At 56.3% G+C, this 10336-nt stretch overlaps 2 protein-coding genes across 2 annotated transcripts; one reads left to right on the top strand and one right to left on the bottom strand.

Annotated features, from left to right (window-relative positions):
- Positions 1-121: 121 nt before the first annotated feature.
- On the bottom strand, positions 122-1921 carry SETTUDRAFT_168830 (uncharacterized protein). Its single transcript, XM_008026392.1, has 3 exons — positions 1292-1921; positions 672-1228; positions 122-602 (listed from the first exon to the last, which is right to left on the bottom strand). Exons 1-3 carry the CDS (start codon positions 1836-1838, stop codon positions 342-344), a joined length of 1365 nt encoding a protein of 454 aa, XP_008024583.1. The 5' UTR covers positions 1839-1921; the 3' UTR covers positions 122-341.
- Positions 1922-4358: 2437 nt separating this feature from the next.
- On the top strand, positions 4359-9582 carry SETTUDRAFT_47159 (glycosyltransferase family 41 protein; the record flags this gene model as incomplete). The annotated part of the gene is made up of 3 exons (XM_008026369.1): positions 4359-6028; positions 6092-8711; positions 8762-9582. The coding sequence occupies 3 exons, from the start codon at positions 4359-4361 to the stop codon at positions 9386-9388; spliced, it is 4917 nt and encodes a 1638-aa protein (XP_008024560.1). The 3' UTR covers positions 9389-9582.
- Positions 9583-10336: the final 754 nt, after the last annotated feature.

Here is a 10336-nt window from a genome sequence, read left to right on the forward strand (position 1 = left end):
GCAGGTTTGGTGGGGTGCGGCGCTCGCTTACCTGCGGCGCTCGCTTGCCACATACGTTAACAATAAACACAAAACATGATTACAAAAGATTGAAAGCTTTCATCATCCATTTTCCACAAATCCGCCCTCTCTGTACATACCATGGAATTTCCTCCCAACCCCATCTTCGTGCCCGGAACGCCTATGCTCCGGCTAACCCATGCAAGAATGACATAGTTCAAAATTTCTCATTCCTCTCTACCTCTCATACTCTGTCATACCCACATACCCACATACACACACACACACACACACTCTCTCTCTCTCTCTTTCTTTCTCTTTCTCCTCTACTTGGACATTGCTCACTCGTCTTCGACTTCCTCCACCGTCGCCCGCTGTGGCCGCTGCATAACCTCACCCCCCGCTGGTGCTGATTCCGATCCAGTTGGCTGCGGTGCGCTATCTACCGGTACAGGAGCTGGAGCAGCTTGCGCATGGGCCGGAGACGCTGCCTCATGGTGGTGACCGCCCTTCTTCGCCTTTCCACCAGCAGCTTTTGCTGCTAGCTTGGCGGCTTTTCGCTCCTTCTTTGCAGCCTTCTTTGCCTTGATGTCTTCGGGAGTCTAAAAATTAATTTAGTATGCGCCTCAATACACATGCATTCACGGCACCAAAAATAAAAAAAAACATACCTCTTGCCACGCCCATACAGGCCGGAACGAGTCGAAGAAACCAACATCCTCAAACAAGTTGGGGTACAGCCAGAGACCGGGCGGCGCAACAAAAATGGTAATGATGAACAGAATCAGTCGGACAATGGCCATGGCAAAAAACAGTCCAATCAGTCCAAGCATGCCCATGCTGAGGTACCAGACACCTTGTCGCAGCATAAGCGGCCAAAGCGGGAACAGGACAACGGCAATGACCAGAATCAGGGCTCCGACCGCGTACAGCTTCTGCTTCCATTGCGAGCCCTCGTATAGCCAGATGTAGTAGTTGTCGTCGTTTGCCTCCTGGTGCTGCTCAATCTTGACCGTCCACAGTCCCTTGATGCGCTTGGGCTTTGCATGGTTGTGGCCTTCGTGTGCGTCTTCGTCGACCTTGGAGACACGGAGGGCAAGAAGCGAGAGCGGCAGAAGTTTGAAGCAGTTCTCGGCGGATGCGCGGTCGGTAACTTCGGGCAGCAGAGGGTTCTTGGCGCGGGCCTTTTGGTATGCGGGGGACTGGAGGGCGCGTATGGCTCGCTTGACTGTTGCAGGTTAGCACCAGCGTGGCATGGCTACCAAGACGGCGGGGGAGGGCGCATGGCTACCTCTGAACATGTCTTTTCGCTTCTCGTCGTGCACAACCGTCCTGGGCTTTAGGTCCTGCGACTTGAGCCAATTGGCGACAGCAAGCGCTTCGGGTTTAGGGGGGCCTGGCTGGATGGGCTGCTGCTGTTGCTGCTGCTGCTGCTGTTGCTGCTGCATCTGCTGTTGCTGCATCTGCTGGGCCATGGCTTGTTGTCGCAGTCTTTGGACGTATTCCTGGATCGAGATTCCGTGCTTCTGTGCCTCGGCTGCCAGTTGCATCTGGATCTGCTGGATCTGCTCGGGGGTGGGCCGTTCGCCATTGGGGCCGAGGGGTATGGGAATGGCAATGGAGCCCGGCGGTGGGCCGTCTTGAGGGCCGCCCTCGTGTTGTGGTGGGGGATCCTGATCGGCCATGGTGAAGGCGAAAAGTCCAACCGTGGGCAGCAAAGGGGCTGGCCGGCGAGTGTGGGCGAGTAGGCGGGAGGAGGAGGAGGAGGAAGAGGGAGGCGTCTGGAAGAGGGCGCTTCGGACGGTTGACACGGTGGACTTTCGTACATAATGCCACATTACATCAAGCCCCAGTTCGGCGGAAGGTAGGTCCGGGCGGGGTGACTAAGCAGCGCGCTTGGATACAAGTGCATAGAAATTTCTGCGAGCCAAAACCCTTCCTTCTCCCCCATCCACCTGCCTGCTCTACTACACCACTGACGACTCGCACCTTTTCCCCAGCATTGCACACGTTTGCAGCATCCTCCGCACGCTCGACTACGGGCGCCCGATTGCGCTCAGTGTCTGAGTGGCTTTGGCGTTGGTTGCACGTGGTGCAGGCAACAGGGCTGGGTGGGACGGGCGCATGCGGCGCTCCAAGCAAGCGCATGGCTACCGACAGACAGGCAGATTGTGCCGTAGCAGTCGGTGGCATGGAGGGACGATTGGTGTCGAGGTGGGCAGCATGTGTGCAGCATGTGTGCAGCACAGGGGAGCATGCTTGATGTAGGGTTCCGGCCAAGGCTGGTGTGGTGATGGGCTAGCAATGGGCAGCCGTCAGACGCGCACGAGGAACCGGCGCTTTGTGATGTTCACTTCACCAACACTCTGGCCCTTACTTTGCCTACTGTATAGGCCTATTTTGGTGTGAAGAAGAGAAAACCGACCCATTACTCACCGCGATGCACATGATTTGTGGCATCAGTGGTCCTTTTCCGCGGTCAACATTTGCTTGTTGTGTAGATGGTAGTTGTAGATGTATTGCATAGCAGTAGTAGTAGTAGTAGTAGTAGTAGTAGTAGTAGACCTAGTAGTAGTGGTGGTAGTTTAGTAGATGGACGAGCGAGGACCGCCATGTCGGTAGCTTTGGGCCATGTATGCAGATGGACATGGCACATGAAACGGCTGCAGCAGCCATGACCTCGATGTGCTTGGCGGGCGGGCTAGCAGGCGTGGTTTGATGCAAAAGCCTCATGAAGCCGCGCTGCGAGTGTGGGCACGCCCGATGAGCCATTCCCTTTTGTTTTTTTTTGTTTTTTTTTGAGGGGGGGAGGGGAGGGGAGCAAAAAGCGGCAGACGGTAAGCAAGCGGGCAGGCAGGCAGGCAGGCAGGCAAAAGCTTGGGCGAGTCAAGGGCCGGGCATGGGCATGGGGGGCAGCGTGTTGGAGGATGATGCATGTTGGTGGATATTGCGGCACCTGCAGGCTTGGGGGTGGGTGGGTGGGTGGATGCGGGTGCATGGCTGGTGGATGGCTGATGATGGAGGGCGGGCGGCTGATGATGGGGGCATGGAGCCATGGGGATCGCCGTGAGCGTTGGATGGACGAGGCGTCGCCCCCTTGCAAGCCGCCGTCGCTGGCGGCTTGCTGTAGCGCGTCCACATCTTCGCATGCTCTCAAGCCACCGCTCTGCACCCGCCCATCCGCCCATCCGCCGTGGGCGAGCGCGACACAGAGTGCGCGAGAGCGAGAGAGCGGGAGAGCGACTGAGCGACTGAGTGCCTGAGTGCCTGAGTGCGGGCGTGAAAAAGCAGCCCACCAAGCCGCCGCCCTTTTTTTCTTCTTTCTTTCTTTCTCGTCCAGCCCATCAAGCCCGCGGGTTTGCGAAGCTTGCTGTGCTGCTGTGCTGCTGCCGTCCCATCCCATCCTCGTCCTCGCTCTCTTCCACACCCCACCACGACGACGTGACGACGTGACGTGACAGCCCGCATCACGCCGACTAGGTGTTCCCCAGGCCGCTGCCGTGCGCCTCTTTTTTCTCCCTCTCTCACTCTCTCTTGCTCACTCACTCACTCAGGTCCCAGTCCCCCAGTCTCCAGTCCCCAGTCCCAGTCCCCAGTTCCTCCGTCTTTGTCGCCGTCGCCGTCCCACGCGGCTCTCGTGCGTGCGAGTGGCTGCGCTACGCTGCCTACACGCTTCGGCCCAGCGACACGTCTGGCACCCCGTCGCTGCAATAATAGAATTTCCGCTCTGCCGCCTTGCTCTCCACCCCCCCCCCCCATCGCTTGCTGACGCCTTTTCCTACACTGCATCCAAGTCCGCCAAAACTTCGCCCCGTCTGCACCTCCGTCTCCGTCGCCGTCGCCGTCACCATCGCCATCGCCATTACCGTCGCCATCGCCATTACCGTCGCCGTAGCTGCTGCTGCTGCTGCTGCTGCCGCCGCCGACGCCGCCGCTACCCCGTCTCGTCACCACTGCGCCGGCTGCTGAGTGAAACCTGTCCGCAAATCCACTGCCGGGGTCTCTCTGCTGGTGTCGTGCCAGCACGCGGACACCCGGTGCTGAGGAATCCGACCCACGCCCCCCCCCCAAAGACATGTCAAGCGCACCACACGGGCGACGATTCCGCGAAGGCATAGGCACCAGCCGCTCCCGGTGAAGCTGTGCTGTGGGCGTTGTTGTCATCCGGCTTTCTGCACCACCAGTCGCCCCCAGCCCGACACCTACACCTACACCTACACACATACACACACACGTATACACACTCGCACACGCACACGCACACGCACACGCATCCACCCTCACACACACGACGACGACGACGACGACGACGCTCGCTGCCTGTTTGATACACCACCGCCTCCACACCACCCCCCACCATGACTATGGTCCGGCCCTACCCCCCGCAGCCGCCGTCGCAGCTTCCCTCCACCCTAGGCTACAACAACATCGCACCTGCCCCGTCACACGCTTCCTACCTGCGCAATGCACCCCCGCTCGAGGCGCGCGCCCTCGCCCACCACGCCATCCCCCAGCAGTACGCTCACCCGCTTTCCAGACACAACGCCTACGGCTCGCCCCCCGCAGAGCCCGGCCGCACTCCCAAGCCCGCAGAGCACATGCTGCGCCGCAAGACGCCAAATGGCATCTTGGCCGCCGCCTATGACGGCACCTCGGTCGAGCAGAGCGGCGAGCCCCATGCAACCAAGCACATTCTGCTCCCCGTGACGGCCGAGTCGAGCATACCCTACGGCCTCAAGCAGGACCTCCCTCTGCGCTCGCCCGCTCTGCATGCCCAGAACCACCGCGACCCGGCTGAATGGAGTGCCAGTCGCTACTTCGAGACGGGCTCCGGCCTCTTGGGCCAGCACTTACCACAGATTGACTCGATGCTCAACCAAATACCCCCATTGCAGCCTCTTGAGCCCTACCAGATGTATGCACATCCCTTCTGCGGCCCCATGGGCCCTCCCTTTCAGACGCCTTTGAACCCTACCGTTTCCAATGACCAGGGCCCATATGGTCCCTATTGGCACGACGGCACCTATATTCCCTATCGCCCTGCCGCCATGCGCGATCCGCGATTTTTACTTCATCACACTCAGAATTGGACTCATCCGCGCAGCAATCCCTTTCTAGGTCACCCCTACAGCAATGTTGTGCCCACCTTTTCTCATCATCAGCAGAATCCTGTTCAACTCGACTATGCCCATGGTGCCTACGCTCACCCCCCGAGGCCCCAACTAGACTTCCAGCCATTTGGACAGCCTCCACCAAATCCTGCATTAGACTATCAAAATCAACCCCTTCCACCGCCTCTGACACAGCGTCCTCAAGACTTTTTGCATTCTGGTCAGACGACGCCGGTTGCTGAGCACATGCCCAGCCTGCCGCTCACTGACTTTGGCACACAATCGCCCGCCGAACAGCCTAGGGATAAGGTGTTCGCCTGGGCTCATGCCGTGTACGTCGACATGCTGAGGCACTTGCAAGCAACCAGAAAGGCCACTTCACATAGCCATGGCCGCGTGCAGCACCGACCTCACATCTACCCGAAGCCGCCCCGGCAGCCTGGCGGTAGCTCTTCCCTCAGTCCCCACCCCTCGCTAGAACGCCGTGTCTCTTATCCAGCCCCCAACCACTACGTGTCGCCTCACTCCGGCGCAGAATTCGCGCCCAAGAGACCTCAACTACCGCACTCGCGCTCCGTGTCAGCATGGTCCATGGGCGCTCCTGACCCTAGTGGCCAACCGTGGCAAGGGGCAGTGCCATTACAACACCCCATGCTACCCCATGTCTCGGCTATCGAACCGCCACGTACTTTGCGCCGAATGTCCGGCTCCGTTGCCAGTGCTCACCAGAGCCTCCAACATGTTGTCCCTCCAAGCGTGACCACTGCTTCTGCTCTAGAGACAATCACTAAACACTGCGAAGAAAGCAAATGGACTTGGATAGATGGTATGCTTCTTGGTGGTTGTCTTGCCTACGCACTGGGCGACTACCAAAAAGCCCAAGACTGGTATAAACATATTTTGACCTTGGATAAAGAGTGAGCAACGCACCAATTTCCCCCTCTTAAAAAAAATACTTGATCCATGCTAATGCCATGTAGCCATGTCGAAGCCATCTCAAATCTGGCGGCTACCATGCTTGCTCTCCAGCAAAAGCGCGAAGCCGAGAATTACTGGAGACGTGCTGTTAAGCTCCGTCCTAGCTATTTCGAGGCTGTCGAGCACCTGATTGGTCTGCTCTGTAGTGACCACAAAGGCCGAGAGGCTGTTCAGGTCATTGAAGAAGTCGAACGACAGCTAAGGTTCGTCAAGAGAGCAGACGCCCTACGCAGCCTGGAAGCCGAGAGCGAACGCTCGGCCTCTACCATCAGCGAGTCCAGTCTTTCGGAAGCATCTGACAGACCTGTTTTTGAATTTGAAGGTGAGGAGGAATCCGTCTTCAAGGAACTGGATGAGCTGCCCGGATCGGATCAGCCTGGCTTCGGCTCGAGTGGATACGCCATTGCAGGCTGCGACAACGGCCGCATTCTTGCATTGGTGCATGCCAAAGGCAATATGCTTTATGCTCTTGGTGACAATGCTGGCGCTGCCAAGGCCTTTGAGAACGCAGTGCTTATTGGAGCCGGGTCACACGCCAACGGAATCGATGGCCTCATCAAGCGTATTCTTGCTGTCGTTGGATACGATGTTGTTGAACGCTCGCCAGGTGGCCGTCGTGTGCCACCCTCGACAGATCCAATTCTGCTGCCGCCCGATGCAGCGACCAGGACGGCTCATCTTTGCTTCCCGCCTCACGGCCAGCTCCCTGGCCTGAAGCATGTCTCTAGCGAGGGACTCTCCCGGAAAGCAGCCATATCGACTACAAGCAATTCGTTACTCTCACTAGCCAAAATATTCCAAGACGGCATGGCTACCAATGCGCCAAAGGCTCCCGCATACCAGAGCCACTACGGGGTACGAGAGATTCTGGCTCTCTACTATCTGTCATTGTCCCTGCAGCCTAGCCCGTCAACAGCTAACAACGTTGGCATTCTACTTGCTAGCTTCCAGCAATCTGCCCCTTCGAAACCAAGTTCCGTAGCACATGCTTTTGGACAGCCCCAAATCCCCGGCCTAGTTCCGGGCAGTGGCGTTGCTCTGGCGCTTGCCTACTACTCTTACGGACTCCAATTGGATTCATCACATGCCCATCTCTACACCAATCTCGGTAGCCTCTTGAAAGACATTGGCCAGCTGGATCATGCAATCAACATGTACGAAAAAGCAGTCCATTGTGATCAAGGCTTCGACATTGCTCTCGCCAATCTCGCCAATGCCGTCAAGGACAAGGGACGCATTGCCGATGCCATCTTTTACTACCGCAAGGCTGTAAAGTCGAGCCCTGACTTTGCCGAAGCTGTTTGCGGCCTTGCCAATGCCCTCAATTCGGTCTGCAACTGGGCTGGAAGAGGCGGCATAGCCGAGGATCAAGGTTCGAGGGACCGCTGGCATGTCAATGATAATGGTATGCTCTTGGATGCGGCTATCCCGGGCGCTTCCAGTTCAGGATGGATTTACAAGGTTGTGAAACTTGTCGAGAAGCAGCTTGCTGACGGCGAGGACTGGGGCCGAGGCATCATGGACGAAGGCTTCGTTCAAGACATTGTGCGTCCATTTGCTCTTGCCGCCAACGATGCGCAAGGCATCAAGGACAAGGAAGACAGCATGAGACGAGTGCTGTCCAAGTGGAAAGGCCAAAAGTGGGAAGGAGCTCGCATTGTGCGTCTCGTCGAGCGTGCCATCCGATGGATGACTTGGCAGTGGTATCAGGATCGTTACATTACTGGCAAGCAGCGACCATCGGCCTCGTACAAAAGACCCCAGCTGCCGGCAGCCTTGACGGTACCTGCAGCGCCCACTGTGCTGCCCTTTCACACCTTTACCTGCCCCATGTCAGCCAAGCAAATCCGTCTCATTTCGCAACGCAACGGCCTACGCATCTCATGCTCGACGTTGCGGGTTCCTTGGCTTCCACCGACTGTTTATCAGCCCCCTGCGCCGCCGAAGCCATATCTCAAAGTTGGCTACGTATCGTCCGACTTCAACAACCATCCACTGGCGCATCTGATGCAGTCTGTGTTTGGGCTGCATGACCCAAGCCGCGTAAAGGCATACTGCTATGCAACAACTGCGAGTGACGGATCCGAGCATCGCAAGCAAATCGAGAAGGAATCTCCTGTCTTCTATGACGCCAGCGGCTGGCCTGCAGAACGATTGGTGCACCAGATCACGAGCGACGGCATACACATCCTGGTCAACTTGAATGGTTACACGAGAGGAGCAAGGAACGAGGTCTTTGCTGCCCGCGCCGCTCCCATCCAGATGGCCTTTATGGGCTTTGCAGGTACTCTTGGCGCCGAATGGTGCGATTACTTGCTTGCCGACGACACTGCTGTCCCGCCGGATACTCTGCGTCAATGGCGTCGTAACGTTGATCTCGAAGACGCCCTCGTGGACGACAACAGCGGTAGCACTGACGATAAATGGATCTACGGAGAGAATATTGTTTTCTGCAGGGATACCTTCTTCTGCTGCGACCACCGACAGAGTGCTCCAGACTCTCAAGGTCAACAACTAAGCTGGGAAGAAGAGCAACACCGAAGATGGGCGATGCGCAAGGAGATCTTTCCGAATCTTTCCGACAATGCCATCATCCTTGCAAACTTCAACCAGCTGTACAAGGTAAATCAAAGCCCCATGACTTTGCTGAATGCCTACTAACTGTAGGGAAGATCGAACCCACGACGTTCCGCACTTGGTTACGTATCCTTGAGAAGATACCCAATGCCGTTCTCTGGCTGTTGCGATTTCCTGATCTCGGCGAGACGAACCTTAAGCACACGGCTCTCATGTGGGCCGGCGCCGAAGTCGCCAGTCGCATCATGTTCACCGACGTTGCACAGAAGCATCAGCATATTTCTCGCGCGCGTGTCTGCGATCTTTTCCTTGATACGCCGGAATGCAATGCACATACAACAGCCGCTGACGTGCTTTGGTCTGGCACGCCACTGCTCACGCTACCACGGTACAAGTACAAGATGTGCTCTCGAATGGCAGCTTCGATTCTCAAAGGCGCATTGCCCAAGACGCCTGCGGGTGCACAGGCTGCAAAAGAGCTCATTGCAGCAAATGATGATGAGTATGAGGAAATGGCGGTCCGCTTGACACGCGATTATTCTTACGAGGGTCACCGACCCACGGGACGACTGAGCGAATTACGACGTATGCTCTACGAGTCGCGCTGGACCAGCGCTCTCTTCGACACCAAACGATGGGTCGGCGATCTAGAAGAAGCATATGAAATAGCATGGAAGAAATGGGAAAGGGGCGAAGGGGGCGACATCTGGTTGCAACATTAATGGCTGTCGTGAACATAGCGACTGCATTCTCATTTGCTAAAAGCGCTTGAGGCTAGAGAAGACTTGCATGTACTTTGGGCTTAGATTCTTGGTTTGGATTCAGCGTATTTGGCAAGCTACGCAGGGGAATTTGGCGAGCACTGGGTTGCTGCGGTTGTATTCTGTTCCTATACCCCCACATTGATTTGAATCGGACATGTTTTTTTGGTTACGCGGTAGGGAGCTCGCCAACGAGGTGTTTGCGTTGGGTTCCGAGGTGCATATACTTGGGCGTTTTTTTTGTAGGGCATTGGGAAACAAGACTATTGATTAGTGTTTCACTATGGGACAATTGCTTTGTCGCGAGGGAAAGCGACGCAGCAATTCACTTACCTCTACTAATAACTACATCAACGTACGCGCATTTCACAACACCAACGTCAAGTTTTCTAGAATAGGTGTAATTTTTGTTAAATATATACAAATCCCTTACAAGAAACTAATTACAGCAAGTTTTAAGACGTGCAGCGTGCGCGCTGTGGAGCTATAAGCTATAAGAGCAGATAGTCAAGACACGTCTCACACTTAAAACAAAAACACACAGACCACTCTGCTTAGTAATAAGAGAACCCCAGCAACAGAATGCCACCAGAAAGCGATACTATCGAAGCCCAAGTGCTAGAACAGAGACAAGAGAGCCTAGGCCCAGAGGCTCAGATCGACAGGGAAATGGACAGAGAGGACCCCTACCAGCCACTCCTACCCAGCAACCAGCCAGCCAAGAGAGCGTCTTTGAAATCCCAAATCCTACCACCAAAAAAGCGCCAAGCCAACTTCTCGCCAGAGGATGCCTATAGAGGCAGAAACCCCTTCCAGAACTCCTCTACCCCAAACCAACTGCCAAGAACTCGGAGCAGGCCAATCTACTGGGCGAGAGACCTGATTCTCCAAGCGTCAACTATGGCTGAA

Source organism: Exserohilum turcica (assembly GCF_000359705.1).
Source record: "Exserohilum turcica Et28A unplaced genomic scaffold SETTUscaffold_18, whole genome shotgun sequence".
NCBI classification, from domain to species: Eukaryota; Fungi; Ascomycota; class Dothideomycetes; order Pleosporales; family Pleosporaceae; genus Exserohilum; species Exserohilum turcicum.

Bases quoted from the DNA above. Each gene is read 5' to 3' on its own strand.
- SETTUDRAFT_168830 (XM_008026392.1), bottom strand. From the start codon at position 1,838: ATGTGGCATTATGTACGAAAGTCCACCGTGTCAACCGTCCGAAGCGCC. The intron at 1,229-1,291 runs GTAGCCATGCGC...AACCTGCAACAG, and splicing joins GCGAAAAGACATGTTCAGAG to TCAAGCGAGCCATACGCGCC. The intron at 603-671 runs GTATGTTTTTTT...ATTAATTTTTAG, and splicing joins CTGTATGGGCGTGGCAAGAG to ACTCCCGAAGACATCAAGGC.